At 37.0% G+C, this 17,265-nt stretch overlaps 1 protein-coding gene across 4 annotated transcripts in view; it reads left to right on the top strand.

Moving 5' to 3' along the window:
• The first annotated feature begins 1,270 nt into the window (after nt 1-1,270).
• The window catches only part of ZFAT (zinc finger and AT-hook domain containing), a 70,316-nt gene continuing 54,321 nt past the window's right edge, over nt 1,271-17,265 (top strand). Inside the window, exons 1-3 of one of the 4 annotated variants that reach the window (XM_017739060.1) lie at nt 1,271-1,353; nt 4,430-4,600; nt 10,252-10,515. In XM_017739060.1, the coding sequence (XP_017594549.1) occupies nt 4,447-4,600; nt 10,252-10,515 (418 nt within the window). In that variant the 5' untranslated portion in view covers nt 1,271-1,353; nt 4,430-4,446. The remainder of the gene's footprint in view (nt 1,354-4,429; nt 4,601-10,251; nt 10,516-17,265) is intronic. The other 3 variants (XM_017739059.1, XM_017739058.1, XM_008637493.2) reach the window with 3 other exon arrangements.

Raw genomic sequence — 17,265 nt, 5'->3', positions numbered from 1 at the left:
TGTTGCATTCTTCCTTTCTGTTAAAATAAATGTTGTGGCACTTAACTAAAGATAATTAAATTGTGCTGACTTTTGTTAGCAACTAAGAGTGAGAACAGTCATGGTCAGGGGCTCCTTTTCTTTGATTGAATGCTTTCTGCACTGCTGCTTTTGTCTCAGCAGTCATTTTGTGCTGGTGAATTAGGAAACTGTTGCTTACTGTTTAGAATTGCCCAAATTCAGATGAAGGAAGCCCTAAAATAGCTTTTGATTCTCCACCTGCCACTTCTGATATGGTTAGCAAATAGTTTGTTTTATAGACTTCATATACTTATTTTTTTTTTAACACTTACCAAGGATAATGCTTTTGATTCAAGAGATGTCCTGTAATACTGGATATTAATTTCTTGATGAATCAAAATAGAGAAAATAGCCAGAAACCAGTATTGGTTTTTTAAATCTTTTTTAATGAAGAGAAATAAAATTAGTTTATACCAGCATCTTTACTAAAATAATGATTATAATGTTATGAGGTCCGTAAAAAGTAGATTTTAAGTAAAACAACAGCAACAAAAAAAAAATCCTACAAAAAACTGCAAAACCAACAAACAAGTGTTCTGGAGGTGAAGCATCAGAGATGCATTGTAATATGTTTGGGAAAATTTTGGATGTTTGAAATGTCTTTGAAGATGAAAAGCCGCTACCATGCTCAGAGGAGTAAGATCCTCTGTAAAATATTTTTTAAGTATTTGATAGTAGTACAGGATATCATAATTCCTTCTACTGTGTTTTCCCATTCTTTTATGTTCAGTTCAAACTGTTTTATTACTAAGAAATAGTATTGCTTGTCTTAAACAAGTTATTGGCGTTTTGCATGCTGCTTTCATATTAACTGCTACCTCATGTTTCAATGCTTCTACCTAAATAGAAAAAGTCTTGTTTATTGTTCTTAGACACTTCAATATCTTACATGCTCAACATTTGTGTGTGAAAAGTTCTTTCACAAAACAAACAATTTGATTGGAATAGTTGTGCCCACTTTTTATTGTATTTGGTATCTGTACGGAAACAGCAGAAAGAGGAAAAAAAAGCCCAAGACCAAGTCCTAGTCTGATGAATAAGATTTTTAATTGCAGAAAGTTCCTGTTAAGAATTTGATGGTGGTGAGGCAACAAAGTTTGTCTCAGCTCTGCAATAAGTTTAGAAGGAAAGAAATAATTATTCATATTCTGAATTTCATTGCTGTCTATTTTATAAAGGTTGACCACATGTGTAGTTATGCATCCTATCAACTTCTTCCACAGGCCAACAAATATCCAGTGACTTTTTAATTTTGTATTTAATTGTGGAGTTAACAGCTGAAGAACTTCAAAGGTACTTACAGAAGTTGTTAACTGTTGTCTGCTTTGAAAGGAGGGGAGAAAAGTTTTGGATCTATTAGAATGATTTAGGGCATATAAATACAGATTTGTGTCCTTGCGCTGTGTGTCTTGTAAAAGTAGTTATGAAAAATAAAACAATACCCAACACTGAGCCTTCCTTTTATGCAAAATGAAAGTTTTTGGTTAGTTAAAATTGACTCTGGACTAGGTTTTGTCATACAGTGTTTAAAAGTATACATGACAATAATATATTCCTTGATTCACTTACGTACTGTTAATTTCAGTGATCTTTCCAAGATAAGTGTTTCTTTCTTCCCGCTTCCCTCTTCCCCACTCCAGCTTTAAAGCAGAACAGGACAGATACTGGTTTATGCTTAGTGAAGGGCATTGGGAATCAGGGAATCTGCTTCCTAGTCTGCAGCTTGTTCTTTGTTTTTAGTAATCCATTTGTTAAACTTCCTTTGCTGTAGATATACTTAGTGTGAAGAAAAAAAGCCCTACTAATTAAGCAATATGCTGAGAGTTTTGGAAGAATTAAAAAAAAGGCTTTGCTTACGTTGTGGCTTTGTTTTCTACATAGTCAATTAAGAAGAAAATTTTTGGTATTATTTATTTCAATATATATTTAGCACAGTTTATAGGGGCAAACTGAAGATAATGAATTACCACAAAGCATGTTTAGTGAACAGAATGTCCCAGATTGGTTTTGGCTGAATTTCCTGATGTTTGTGTACCTGCATACTTGATTACTGTTCCTTTCTTTCTCCACATATTTAATTGCTGCCTAATTAATTGCTCTGTTGATTTCCTACATAATTAGTTATTCACTAATTAGTCATTGATTCCATGCATAGTTAATTAACTTACTCCTTATTTGATTTTTACACTTAATTGACTATAATTCATTGCTTTATTGCTACACTGCCTAATTAGCAGCTGGGTAATCAATTATTGTTTGCTTATTCCATACTTGTTTAGTCTGGTGATCAGCAAAGTTTTTTCTCTGCTCTCTGACCTCCTTTTCAAGTCATTCTTCCTAAAATAATTCCTTTACTCTGTTTGGTTTCCATCTCACCTCTGAGTAAAGCTCATGCATCTTCTGTGTGTTCTCCTGGTGCTTCCTGCACCTTCACTGACACTCATTGTCCTCTGCCTGCTGGGCTGTCCATTTCTGGGTTTTGTCCAGCTTTACTTCTGTTTGGTGATGTTGGTAATCAAACACTTTAAACATCCACAGAAGCTTCTGGGGATTCTTCTTGCTCTTCTGCCCCTCCTCAAGTCCTCGCTGGGAGGAGTGAGAGATAAAGTGGTGTGTGAGTACCCATTGCAGCTGTTGAAGGAGGAGACAGGAGACAAAATACTGAGCCCGAACTTCTAGGGAAAACAGCCAGCAGGGCAGGAAGCAGGAACAGTGACAAAGAAAACCTCAAAACAGAAATGTCAGCTAAATCATGGAATTTCAGTTAGTTAAACATTTAGATAAATGTTCATAGGTTTTATGGTGCATTTACATTTAAAGAGAGCAGCTGTCATCCACTGGGTCAATAACAGGCTTCATTCCCTTAAAAAAAAAAAAAAAAAAAAAAAGATTAATGCTAACTAGAGCAGAACTAGTTCAAAGGAACATTTCAACATACTGCAATCAAAACAGAAATATCTGTGTGCTCAAGACAGCAGAATGCCTGAGAAGGAGCCCAGCCGAGCTCCTAAGAACACGTTGATTGTACCGTACACTTACATAGCTGCTCGTGTGTAATACTGAGGAAGTTTCAAACAACAGGAGCAGTACTGGAGTTGTTTTTTCAGAGATCTTTTGAAAGAGATGAAGGTATAATCTGCCTTTTAGTTTTGAGCTGTGCTTCTGTTATATTTCAACACCTCTGCTGTTCTTAACTTTCAGGACACCTTAAAGAAGGATTTTTTTGAGTGGGGTGAACTGTGTAATTAGTGTGTCATGAAGGAAATGGAATAATGTTGAGTAAGGTAGTGCTTAGGATTATTTTGAAAATAGGTCCCAAAATATAGCTTCCCTGTTCTCTTATTCCCAGATTCATCCCAAAGTTCACAAACTATCACTTTATTTCTGTACTTATCCAGTGATCTGTGGTTTGACTTGTACCTCAAAAGTGCTGCTTGTTCTAGTTTGATTTCAGGTGGGTGTATGTCCCTAATTTTTTAGGGAGGTGGAGGGAGAGTAGTAGTTGGAACTGGTCTCTGGGCCAGAACTTTTTACATGAAGCTGGAGAACAAGTGTGCTGTTAAAATTGGTTCTTGGTTGTTCTTAGGTGATCCTGAAGGGTGTAGGGACTCTTGAAAAATCAAACCATTAAGCCAAAAGACTGAAGTGTTAGAAAACAAAGTTTTCTGAATTTCTCTGGCCAAAATTTTTGAGCTTTTTTATCTGGGATTATATTAATCCTTCTTTATTGTTATTTACTTTATTGAGGCTTTGCTTTCACATCATGCTTCAAGTACCTGTGAATTAAAAAAAACCCATGAAGTTTTGCCTAAAAAGTTGTGTCAAATTTCTGTTTAAAGCATTGACCACGGGGAGTTTTAGTGATGTTCTTCATTTGCTGCTGCTTTGAAGGTTTTTCGCTTTGTTTTGGTTTTTTTGTATGTTTGTTTTTCTTAAATCAACAGGAACTTTTAATTGAACTTGATGAGGATGTCCTGTCTTACATATAATTTTACCATGTGTTTGAAAATATATAAAATTATAATGATGTTTGAGGCTGGAAGGGGAGAAAGGTCTTAATCTTTTCTGCTTCCTTTTCTGTCATGTTAGAACATTTCTAAGATTTGAGCCAGAAGAAAGTTTTTGTCCTGTGGGGATCTATCTAGGAGTTTACCCATTTCTTAAATTAATTTCTTTTGGGATGTATTATGAATGTGTTCATTTAGTGATATAACATTTGTCATTTCACCTCATTGCTGTCTGTTAAATGTATTAAGTAAATTATAGTTATTATGTTGACTGAATCAAATTCCCAGTAACTCATGGTAATATAAATAACTTACATTTGAAAATATTATATTAACTCCTTGTTTCTAAACTTGTTTTTCAGGGATCAATTCCATCTTCATGTGTAAGCTTTGTAACTTATTTTCACCAAATAAGTCCGAACTTTTGTCTCATGTCTCCGAGAAACACACAGAAGAAGGGACCAGTGTGGATGACATCATTATTCCTCTCCAACCTCTAACAGTACCCACAAACACAAGCAAAGATGGAGAAGGTACATCCATAAATTGAGAGGAATGTAATTTTCAGTGTTAATGTATTTCTTTAATAAAACCTGTGGTGATGACTCTGCACTGTGCATAGAATGGTTTACATAGTTTGTTTTTATAATAATCACTGTACACTGCTACCCTGAATTTCATTCAGCACAGAATAGATCATGTGACAGATATGGATAAACTGAATGTGTCTTAGGGAACAGTGGCATTGGCTCATTAATTTTCAGTGTCAAGTATAGCAAAGTTTGCTTCCTACAGCTTTAATTTGAGTTCTATAGTAGCAGTGGGAAGATTGTCTAACAGCAGTGGAAAGCAATCAGGACACCATGGGTGAGAGTGTGTCTTGAGGCTTAGATGTCCTTTTTGAGTTGTCTAACCTGTTTGTTGTGATTCAGGTAATGTTAATAGTTCTATTCCAAAAAGGTAGTGGCACGATTTGTAATTTATAACTGTGTTTTTGTTATTGACGCTGGTAAATAAAGCAATCAGAGGTTGAATTAGTTACACATAAAAATTCCACTGTGCAGTGAAAGAAGTAACATTAATTCCATTCCATTTTTAACTGGTTATAATTGCAGTCCTTTGGAATATTAGCAATGGGTTCAAAATAATTCAGACTTTTTATCTTCTTTTATGCCCTTACTGAGTAATGGATTTATATTGTTGGCAAACCTATTATTTAACACAAATACTAGGATTTTTCAATCATTATGACTTCTGGATTTTAAAAACTTATGTGCTTATGGATCAAACCTACTCTAATATCATATCTTAAAGAATTTTTTGGTGTTAACGTATGGATGTAATGTTTCTTCACTTATTTACCAGAGTAATTCAGTAGTTATACTAACTTCATCAATGTAAGAAGATATTTCTAATAATGGTCGTACAGTATTTCACTAGAGCTGCTGTCTCCTAAGGTGGCTGGTGAGGAAAAATCACACCGGATTATTATTTTACACAATGCCCAAAATTACCACTGTATCAGAAGATGATGAATAAATATCAAATCAGGTTTCAAAATGCCATTCTAATTTTATTTTAATTGCACAGAATTAATTCCTCAGGCATGCAAGATGCATTTTCCTTTCTCAAATCTTTCTTTCTTGTTATCCCTTCACTACGTATGTTTCTGAGCACAGTGAGACTTGTACTGTGTAACATATTCTTATTTGTTTTAGTAAAAAGGCTCTTCTGTAAACTTCTCTTTGCATTTTTGTCAGGAGTGTCTTCACTTTCTGTATTGTATGTGTTCAGCATGCATTATACATTTATGAGGATAGTTTGTAATTACCATTATGATCTGAAACAACAGAAATTAGACATAAATAGCTTTTAAGAAAATAACTCTGCAAATCTTATGTAAAACATGACATTCTTATGTTAAATTATATATTCATAATTTATCTTTCTCATTATTCTTGGTGAATAATTTTATTCATCTGATGTGTTCATATGGTGCCACCTTTATCAGGTTATGTAGCTCAACCCTTTGCCATCTGCTGTCAGTAAGAATGTCAAGGTAAATTACTTTTGCATAGTTTTCAAGTCATAATCTAGTCATACTTTAGCAATTCTCCTTTCCCATCAGACAGATTGATTGGAGAAGAGGGTTCTGAAGTCCCATTCAATTATTTTCTGTGTTCTATTTAAAAAAAAAAATGGGGCATTCTACAGATGAACATAGGATTTGGAAAGAGTTCTTCTTTCAAAGCATCAATTTTACCCTCCTGCTATGGCATCTGCAGCAGATGAAATTTAGAAAGTTTATAGTATACAATTATCTGTCAGTGAACCAGTCTTTGTTAGTAATTCAGTATTGTCACTGAAAGGAGAAGTAATTGGTGAATGACAGTGTGAGAAATTACAACTTTTAGTACTTAGTGACTAATAGATGAACATATTTTTGTCCTTTGAAAGTGTAATTTCTCTTCCAAGTATTGGTAAATGCTGTAGCTGCCCCAGAGTTGGGATAGAGGAGTGAATGCTGACTTGCTAATGGAGCTCTTTATTCTGCCTGACTAATAAATTAACGATTTTATAAGTACTGGGGACAAGTAAAGTGCTAGGCATGTAATACATGTATATTACTCTAATGTTACTTTATTTACAGTGCTTTCTGCTGAATTTTGTTTAGCCACGCCACTTTCCCATCGTTAAGCCATGACCTATTTAGAGTTGATTTGTCCTAGACATTTTGGCACAATGATGTTAACATTTTTTTATTAAGTGGGACCAAGGATGCCAGGGAGATGTTGCTGTTGGACATATATGCACAGGTCATATTTTCTCCAGCAATGGAGTGTGACATCATTGTTTGGGAAATGGCAGGTATTTACCTGGTAACTGTCATCATTCATACTCCTGTGTAGCCTAGGGCTTCCTTTCATGACTGTTCACAATGATCTCCATTTCCTTCAAAGTGCAAAAACTCAGCTTTCTTTTGCTACTGCTTAGTCAGATTGGTGAGGATTTGAGGGGCAGCATCAATGGGCCTGTGTTCATCTATTCATACTGTTACTCCCCGATGGATTCTTGTTTGTTTTAGGCTATATCTGGATTATGTGATACATGGCTCTGTTGGTTCTGAAACCTTGAAGAATGTCTGAGTATCCAAGGAGTTTTAGTTTATTCAGGTCACTTAAAACCATGGCCTGTGCATCAGCCTCATCCTTGCCTGAACACAGGATGCAGCCAGAGCCTGCATTCACACCTGAGGGGTAAGAGGTGTTGCAGGTGCTGTGATACAAACACAGAACAGTAACAAAATACATCTGGGGATGAGATTTATTTGCATGCATTTGTGACACCTTATGCAGAAGATTCTGAATATGGCCATGTGCTGTTGTAACTGATGAAATGTAAGCTTTTAATACTGGCATTTGGGGAAAGATTCATGTTGCATAATGCCTCAACCTGTTAAAATTTGATCAGGATGTTTAAGTGAACACTGCAGAAGTGTTTTGTGACTGCTGACAAACTTTTTATATTAAATTGATTGAATTGGAGAAACTTACGCGAACAATTCTTGTGAAGCAACAGTATCAAAATAGACATATAGTTTATTCATTACTCTCTGAAGTATCTTTTTTTATGTCTTGGAGTACATAATTATACGGCATAGCACAGAATGTCTTTTCTGGATATTGCCATTGCTCATCCAGTAGCAGTCAGCATAAAGATTGGTTTCAGTCAGTCTGTAATGAGTGCAAAATCCCCAGAAACAACTAAGTTGTTCTTGAGGGAACAGAATCTTAATTAAAAGTCTTCTTAATGACCAATTTAAAACTTCTATTTATGACTAAGCATCCTTGAAATAAGTGATAGGGTGGGGTTTTTTTTATTTTTTATTTAATATACTACTTTATTTTTAACAGTTAAACAGATTCTTTTTTCTAACAAGCAATGTTTGATTAACTTGGTTATGTACTGGCAGATGAATGACAATGTTCTACTATTAAATTACTGTGTGTTGTTGATCTTAGGTGGTGCTTTGAGCTGGAATTAGTATAATGCAGTGTGGAGAGCTCACTGGGGGCAAGCTGGGTAGAGAGACAGCTTGAATTTATGGTTATGTGCCTCATTAAAAATTTAATTCTGTTAACTCAAAGTGGCCTGAGATAAGTTCTGTCCTGGGAAAAGGAAACCAAGAAATGACTGTCACAAGCCTCAGGACTTCTGGTGATGTGTCAGTTGCCCACATGGGCCCTCCTGTTCTTGTGTTTGTTGCTGCCTGCATCTTGCCACCAAACCTTTTAAAATGTTTGAGAACTGCTTTAAATTCTCCTGCTGGTGGACACATTTACAAACATTTCTAAAATTTGCATGTTTTTTGTGTATTTGCCACACCATTAGCAGTCACAGTGATAAGAACTGCATTTTTGTAAGCCACAACAGAGGTTCTATCACCAGCCATCTAAAGGAGCAGTTTTCCTATTTCCACTTGCATGCAAGACTTTGTTTCAATTTCTGTCTTAATGTGAAAATGCTATTCTGTTTTTCATTAAGCTTGCATTAAACAGTCAGGAAGAAGCATCTCTTTGACCTGATTTTTCTTCATTTCCATTTATTGGGCAATCTGATGATTGCTTTGTAAAGGAATGAAAAGAATATCATATGCAGAGAATATGGTGGTTGCATTCACTCTTCCAACCCTTGGATTTAATTATTTTGTAGTAGTCTGACCAGCATCCACATCTGTATTCCTCATGTTTGACACTTTAGCAAACTGTGACCTTTTGATGGCTTGATGTAAAGATAATTCTTGTTGGGTTTATTTTAATTGTGTGTTAGTTTCTTCAGCTGAAGGCACCAAATACTGGTTGCTGTGATGGATGGATATCAAAGTAACATGAATGGTAGCAAAGAGAAGTTTTGAGAGCACTGAAATCACCCCTTTATTTTTTGCTGATGATTGACTACTTTTGCTAGAGTAGCAAAGAAGTTCAGGATGCTGGTGGAGGGTTGCAAAAAGTTATGGGAAACAGTTGTTTTTCTTCATAGTAAGGTTTTTGTCAGTTTTATTACATTTATTTAAGCAGGTATTCACTATCTTCTATAAGAAGATAGAATGCTTTCTTTTTCATTTGATTGTAATTACATGATCAACTCAAAGCTGTGGTCTCCGAATGTGGGTTGTGTTTGCCTGGTATATTTAAGGGAAGTGCTGAATAGGTTATGAATAACATGATGCTACCTTCTTCTGTTCTCCTTAATCATCTTCCTTTAAGATTCCTTAAGTAATTTATTTTTCCATATGCTCTAAATAACCAATTCAGTAAGGTTTTTGGGCACCTGTGCTTGAAAAATTTTTGTGGTTTAGAATTTTTTTTTTATATTCTCTCTTTTTGTGGTTTTTTCAGACTTCTACATTGTCAATCTCAATTTATCAGTATCTGTGATCCTACAGCAGTGATGAGAGAAGTCTTAAGCAGAAAATACAGTTTATGTTGTCGGGCATTTTTGTGCCCTGCATCTCATGGATTTCATCAATATTTCCTCTACAGAAATACGGAAATGTAAAATTATATTGTACCTATTAGGAGTTGTGGATGACTTCTGATTTAATTAGGGAAACATTTTTTTGGATGACTTCTGCAATTTATTTGTTACCAACAATCTTTTATGCCAGCTTTTGTCTAGAAAGTACTGATAATCAAGAACCACAGAAAATATTCAGGAGTAATTGTTCACTATATTAAAAGGACAATGAGCTTTTGGTTCTAAAATATAAGTTGCTTTTCTCTGATTACATCTCAATACTTGGATAATTTCTTTGAAAATGATTTAAATTAAAAAGCTTTTTGTAGACTGTTGAAACACAGTAGAGCAATTTTGTAGAATACGTGTGCTGATAGAGTTATACAGTAGCCTAGAAGAGTGCTTGCAGTGTAATTTATGTAAAATTGTGGCACTTGGACATCTGCTGATCTCAATGACACAAATGTTACTGCTTTGCAGCCACCAGAAATGCCAGCAAATACCACTGCTTGAAATAAGTTTGTGTGATGCTAACCTTTTTTAAGCTTTTGTGATAACGCCTCTCAAACCTCATTTAAGGCACCTATTTTTCAAATATCGGGAATATTAGCTAATTAGCTGTGGAATTTAATTATAGTTTAAAGTAAACTTTAATTTTCTTTTCTAGAGCTTCTTGTAGCAAAGAGGAAAAGGGGCAGACCAAAAGGGTCCACTAAGAAGTTTTGTGTGGATGAAGACATGGCAGAAAATAACCCTGTTCCAAGCAAAGAAACTCCAGCTGGGACAGAAGAGGGCCCAGAACTGCCTGAAGTCTCAGCAGGCAGCCTGGAATGCAGGAAATGCAATCGGAAGTTCTCCAACACGCGTCAGCTGACTAAACACATCTGCATTATTGTCCTAAATGAAGGAGAAGAAGAAGAAGGAGATGGAGGTAAGAAAACATGCAGCAAAAATATTTGAAGCAGGTTGTGGAACAGTGTGTTCCCACCGTGAGACCTGACTCGGAATCCCCAGTGCTGGTTTTAAATGGAGTGGAGTTGTCTGTTTCTTGTAGCACAAAAAGCATGTTGAAGCAAAACTGAACTTAGACAAGGTATTTAGCCTTCTTTCAAAGTGGTCAAAATGTCTATTACATTAATGATTGTCTTAAAACTCCCTGAAACGCTTGTTTTGCATTAGCAACTGTTCTGTTTGTCATAAAGGGGATTGTAGATTTTCAGTGAGAAGTGGTATAGGCCATGCAGGTGAGTATCACACAATGGTGAGGATGGATGGTCCTGTACAGGTGCTCCTATCCTGTGGCTTGGGAAACCTGACTTCTGTTCTCTTCTTTTGATAGATTTAGAGTCTGCTTTTCTGGATGGCTTCTTTTGCTGTATAAAAAATAATGTCAAACTCCCCTCTTCTTTTTAACAAAGCTTCATGTGAATGATTGGCATATGAGATTTCAGTGTTTAAATTTAGCTTTAGGATTGATTTGGATATATTCAACCTCCCAAATTTTTAGTACAGAACAGAGCAGGATGGAGTTACTTTCAGTTGTAAGGAACCTGCAACAGCCATCTCATCCAACTGCCTGACCAATTCAGGGCTGACCAACAGTTAAAGCTGTTGCTAAGGGCATTGTCCAAATGGATTCTTAAACACACACAGGCCTGGGGCATCGAACCCAAATCTGTTTAAAAAGACAACGGTGAATATTCGTTCAGAATAGAGTAGTGGAAGGGACATACAGTAATCATCTTGTCTACCTATCTATTTAACTTTTCTCTGTGGTGAATGTCACATAACATACAGAGCAATGACTTAGTCCATATTATCTTAGCTTTATGTGAGTTTTGTGTTGATGGTAAAATTCAGGTTTTGCTTTTGCTACAGTCACTTAGTATGATATTGTGGATTCTGCTTGTAGACAAAATTTGCCGTTGATTTTTTTTCCCAGTTTTTTGTTACCCTTTTATGTCCAGTCTGTCATTATTATACAAATTAGTATGACTGTTTTACTTTCACTAGTATGTAGAGTTTAACTTCTGTGGCAAAGTTTAATGAAAATAAGCTTAGAATATAATGACAGAGCAGAGAAACTCTTGCTTTGATAAAATACCTGCTTATATTTTACTGTCATCAGTGGTACAACTTTTCAACTACACATAATGACAGTTACTCCAGCTGTCTTACCTCTGACATTCCAAGTGTCCATGCCCTTTGCTGTTTGTATGCGCTAGGTCCAGTGTCAACATTTGCATTATTTTAGCAATGTTACCTTTTCTAATGTCCTCTTAAAATAAACTCTCAGGTCAAAGTATAAACTCAGATTACCTGTTCTTGACCTGTTAGCTCATTAGAGCTCCTAAATCTTATCTTTGTTTGTTTCTCTGCAAAACACCCTGGCAAATTTTCCAAACTAAACTGCTCATCCTTTTCCTTCTTCGTAAAGAAAATAGCCTCAGCTTTGGGCAGATGAAACATTTTTTGTTTATTCTCTGGTAAAAGCAAAACAATCAAGCAAAGTCAATCATAAGAAACAAATAACAAGGGGTTCCAGTTTTTGGAAGCTTTCTATCTTGACTGCAAACTGTGAAGGTATTGGGGGGGCTGGTTTTGTCCTGAAGAAATACATCTGGGAAACTCAGTCTTCAGCTGTCTACTGGTTACTGTCCCATCACAGGAAAACTTTTCACTTCTGGCTTTAACATATGAACTGCTTTGAGACAACTTTTCAGTTTCTAAATATGTAGATGAAAGTAGCATGTGCATTATTATTGTCCTCTAAGAAAGTGTGAATACAGTCAGTAGCTCAAAACTTTGAGGAATGATCAAGAACAGTTCTCTGTCATGTTCTGTGTTGTGTTCTCTGTCTAGGGGTCTCTGTAATACTCCCTGTAACCTTTTGCATAATCACAGTATCACTAAGTTTGGAAAAGACATCCAAGATCATTGAGTCCAACTGTTAACTCAGCACTGCCATGGTCACCACTAAAGCATGTCCCCCAAGTGTCACATCCACAGACCTTGTGAACCCTTCCAGGGATGCTGAGTCCACCACTTCCCTTGCACAGCCTGTTCTGATGGCTGACCACCTTTTCAATGAAGAAATGTTTCCTAATATCCGATCTAAACCTCCCCTGGCACAACTTGCAGCCGTGTCCTCTCATACTGTCACTTTTTACTTGGGAGAAGAGGCTGACCCCCACCTGGCTCCAGCCTCCTTTCAGGGAGTTGTAGAGAGTGATAAGCTCCTCCCTGAGCCTCCTTTTCTCCAGGCTGAACACCCCCAGCTCCCTCAGCTGCTCCTCATCAGACTTGTGCTCCAGCCCCTTCCCCAGCTCTGTTGTCCTTCTCTGGACACATTCCATCACCTTAATGTCTTTCTTGTAGTGAAGGGCCCAAAACTGAGCAGAGGATTTGGGGTACAGCCTTGCCAGTGCCCAGCACAGGGGGATAATCCCTGCCCTGGTCCTGCTGACCGCATTAATTTGATACAAGCCATGTGCCACTGGCCTTCTTGCCCACCTTGGCACATGCTGGCTTCATGTTCAGCTGTTATTGACCCACACCCCCAGATCCTTCTCTGCCAGGCAGTTTTCCAGGCTCTGTCCCCAGCCTGGAGCACTGCATGGAACAGTTGTGACCCAAGGGCAGGACCTGGCACTTTGCCTTATTGAGCCTCACACAGTCCATTGATCCAGCCTGTCTGGATCCCTCTGCAGGGCCTTCCTGGTTCATGCCATGGCATGAGGGGCTTTTTTTCTGTTCTGCTCTTTTCTTAATGTTTCCTTTAGATTATAGTTGATTTTTCTGACTCCTGCTTACTGTTAAACTTACGTTTTCAGGGAAGTATTTAGAAATACAGGCAGATCTTTTTTGTACTCTAAGAGTCAATTTAGAACCCGTAATTTTATCAGCAATTATTTTTTCTTGAATCCTCTGTTGCTAATTTTCTTAGAGCTGGATGGAAGATTTTATTGAAGGTCTTTGAATCTTCTGGAAATATAATATCTACTTCATTTCAGACACAGTTCAAAATAGATGGCTAAAATTTACAAGGAGCTTTGGCTATAGGATCTTCTCCCTTAGTCTTTGACATTTCACCTAGTACATGCAGGCTGGGTTTTTTTTTCCTTTTATCCATGTCTTTTCCAACTTGAAATTACTTTTGTCTGTTTTTCTAATGCTTCTGAGATGTTTCTGTAGTTTGGTGGTTTGGGTGGTTTTTTTTTTTACCACTTTCTCATGTTTTTAATTTCTTGTAAAGCTTAGCACTTTGGAGCTCTGGTTAATAATCAGATGTTTTCACTTTGCACTGTGTCTGGCTGTAATGGAGTTAACTTTCTTAATCGCAGCTCGTATGATGCAGCGGTTTGTATTTTTGACCAAAATAATGTTTTGGCTATTGCTAAAATATGCTAAGCATGCAAATATTGAAAAGATATGAATATATATATATATAGTTATTCCATGTGATATTCTTTATAGAGAAAAACATAATAAAGTTTTGAGCTGGAGCTCAAATATTCATAGAGGTTTCCAAGTAATGAAATGTTTTGCTGTCTTTTATATGTTGACAAGAAAAGTGTTGAAATCCCTAACATAATGGATGTTTAAATAAATCACTAGAAAACTCTATTGAAACTGCATATATGTTGATCAGAGGAATAACTGCTAGATGCAATCGGCCTCTGCAGTTCTTAGCTTCTGTAATTAGTGACCTGCATTGATCTCTGAGATCACTGACTCATTGATAGTTCTACTCTTTCCAGAGTCACCAGGCCTTACTGGTTACTGACATCCTCTATGCATCTAATTTGATCCTTTGATGCATCATGATTGCCTTCGCCTTGTGGGCCCATTCACTAAAACAGCAAAAATAAGTGACTTTTTTTTTCAAATCTGGCAGGTTGACCCTTCCTGAACTCCAGGGTGCCTGGAAAGCAGCTCCTCAGATGGACTGGAAAGAGAAAATATAACAAAAAGCATGAGGGGAGAGATCACTCACCAGTTACCATCACAGGCAAAACAGACACAACCTGGAGAAATTAGTTTATTACCAATCAAATCAGAGCAGGATAATGAGGAATAAACCCAAATCTGCATCAGAGAAGCCAAACTGTAGCCCCCCTGCCACCAAAACCTGGCCACACAAAGCAAATACAGTTTGGGATTAAAAAAATGTCCATTGTACTTCCAATTTCCCCATGTACATGCTTAGTAAATATATTTTTTCATAGAGGGCTTGTTTGCCTAAGCAAATTTCTGTTTTGTAAGCTAAACTGTGTGTACACCTATTTTTGTTCTTTTTGGTTAAACCAAGTTAAAAGTTCTGGCTAATGATTTGGATCTGGCTGGCAAAATACAAGAGAGGTCATTTAATGGCTGGGGAATGGCATTTGGGTGGAAGGCAGATTACCATCCCTTGTCTGGAGTGAACCATTCAATCCTACTGAAGTGGGAGCCTGCATAATTCTTAAAGATGTCACTTTTGGCCTTCGTTTAAAATAGTTTTGCCATCAGCTGGATTCTAATTTAAATTAATTCTTCCTGCAAGTAGGATTTCAGTCTCTGCAGGAGAAACAATTGCCTGTGTTAATTTTATATGGCCAGTTCACTTTCTTTTTTCCAAGCTGCTCTTGTCCTGCTATGAAATACCACTTTTTAGAGGTTAAAAAATAGTACTTTGAATGAAGAGTAGTTTAAAAACACGCCAGTTCAGGTGGTGTAGCTATGCCTGCGAAATGTCGTACATCCAATTACAAATGTTGAGAGCAGTCCCTTCAGTCAGTGACTCCAACAGAATCATGGGACAGATGAATGATCCACCTCAGTGGGACTCTGGAAGAACTGATAAATTCAGAGCTGGCAGCAGCTTTGCTGATCAACAGACGTGAGCATTTCTTAATTGTGTTAGAAGGCACAGCTCAGCGTTGTGTTTCTTGCACAGACAAACCGGCATTGGAAGCGCCTGACACTGGGGAGGGGAGGTCACTTTGTCTGTTGGATCCAGGTGCCAGCTGACAAAGTGCTGAGCTGAGGGAGGTGCAGAGTGAGACAGTTTGTCCAAACAAACCTGTTCAGGAGCAAGCCAAGGCCTTTCCTGCCTGGAGAAACTCAGCTTAGCTATTCAAGTGGCATATACTCCATTTTCTCATAAATAATCTTAAAATCATCCAAGGGTGATCCTTTATAACCCATGGTAGTTCTTATACAGCAGAACTGTCCTAGTTGTGATGGAAAAATCATTTATTTTGACACTCTAATCCATGATGCTAACACTGAAGGAATTTTTTCCAGGAAGGCAACTAAATACTGATGAGATGGTCCTATACTATAAAAAGGCTGTTTGAGCCCTGTGGTCGAAGTTGAAGCTCTTTTTCATTAAAACATGTTTTTGTCTCCCTTTTAATCCTTTCCTAAAGCACACCTTCCACCTCAGGTGTTTTTTTTGGTGTAGAGTGAGTTCAGGAGCAAAGCAGCTACCATTGAAAGTTAAGGTTTTTGTTGGTTTGGTGGTTTGATAGGTAGTGTTGGTTTGAAGGATTTTTAAGTCTCAGGTTAACAGACTAGGAAATAGTTCTGTTTGTAGCAAAAAGCGTTGGCAATGTGTGCACCCCAGCTCCTTACCAACAAATTGTTTCTGGAAGATGCTTGTTCCTCTCAGACAGGGGTAGAATGGGGCTACTGCTGTCAACAGGCATCGGATTAGGGAATAATTTTTACTGTTTAAGTATCAGAACTAGATCATTGTAGAGATTTGTGTCTGTACACTAGATCAGTGTACAGGTTTGTGTGTCAGTATGCCTGAGAAAGCTAAACTTGTTCCTGCACTCCTTGTTTCGTTCTGGTTCTGTGTCTAGTAAAGAAATTGTGGTTTATACAGGTGGTAGTTACATGATCAGCCCTACCCTGCTGTTTAACTTCTGCTTCTGTCCTTCAGTTTTGTAAGGAACAGCTAGCACATTTCAAACCTTTGTTCATTATGGTCAGACCACAGAGACAGACTTTGTTTCAGTCTCAGCTGAGTATTTACAAAATATTACTGGAATTAAAACAGCCATTTCCATGTTGTGTATCTTTTTACTGCTTCTGCTGTTTGCATGTGGGAAACAAGTCTGAACACCCTACAGCTTTGCTCTTACTGGTGTTTTTATTTATATTTTGTTTCCCTATCTCAGTAGAGCAGCTCCAGCACACTTTGAATTTACTTGGAATTACTTACTGTGGAGATAGAATCAACTGATGTAGATTGAGAGAGGGAAAAAAAAAAGAAAAATTCACTGGGTTTATTTATAATCTTCTTCCATTAGTTTCTTCTTCCGTCGTTTTTACTTACTGTGGAGATAGAATCAACTGATGTAGGTTGAGAGAGGGAAAAAAAAAAAGAAAAATTCACTGGGTTTATGTATAATCTTCTTCCGTTAGTTTCTTCTTCCCTCGTTCATTACCTCTAGAACATTTGCATAATGCCTTAATTTGCCGACTTTGTTTTCTCTTGTCTGCATTTTCTACCGCTTCATCTGATATAAGAAGTTTGACTGGTATAAACTTAAGAATTCTCTGTTTTTATCTATGCTGCTAATTACTTATATGTAAGGACCTTTGGGGTTGGTTTTACGTTTACTTTTTATTTTTTAGAATTTCAGTAAGGAATTCCTCATTTGCTTTAAGAAAGAAGTAGCTTCAAGGA

Source organism: Corvus brachyrhynchos, unplaced genomic scaffold, assembly GCF_000691975.1.
Source record: "Corvus brachyrhynchos isolate BGI_N302 unplaced genomic scaffold, ASM69197v1 scaffold187, whole genome shotgun sequence".
Classification (NCBI taxonomy): domain Eukaryota; kingdom Metazoa; phylum Chordata; class Aves; order Passeriformes; family Corvidae; genus Corvus; species Corvus brachyrhynchos.
This window is presented reverse-complemented; position numbering and strand designations above follow the sequence as displayed.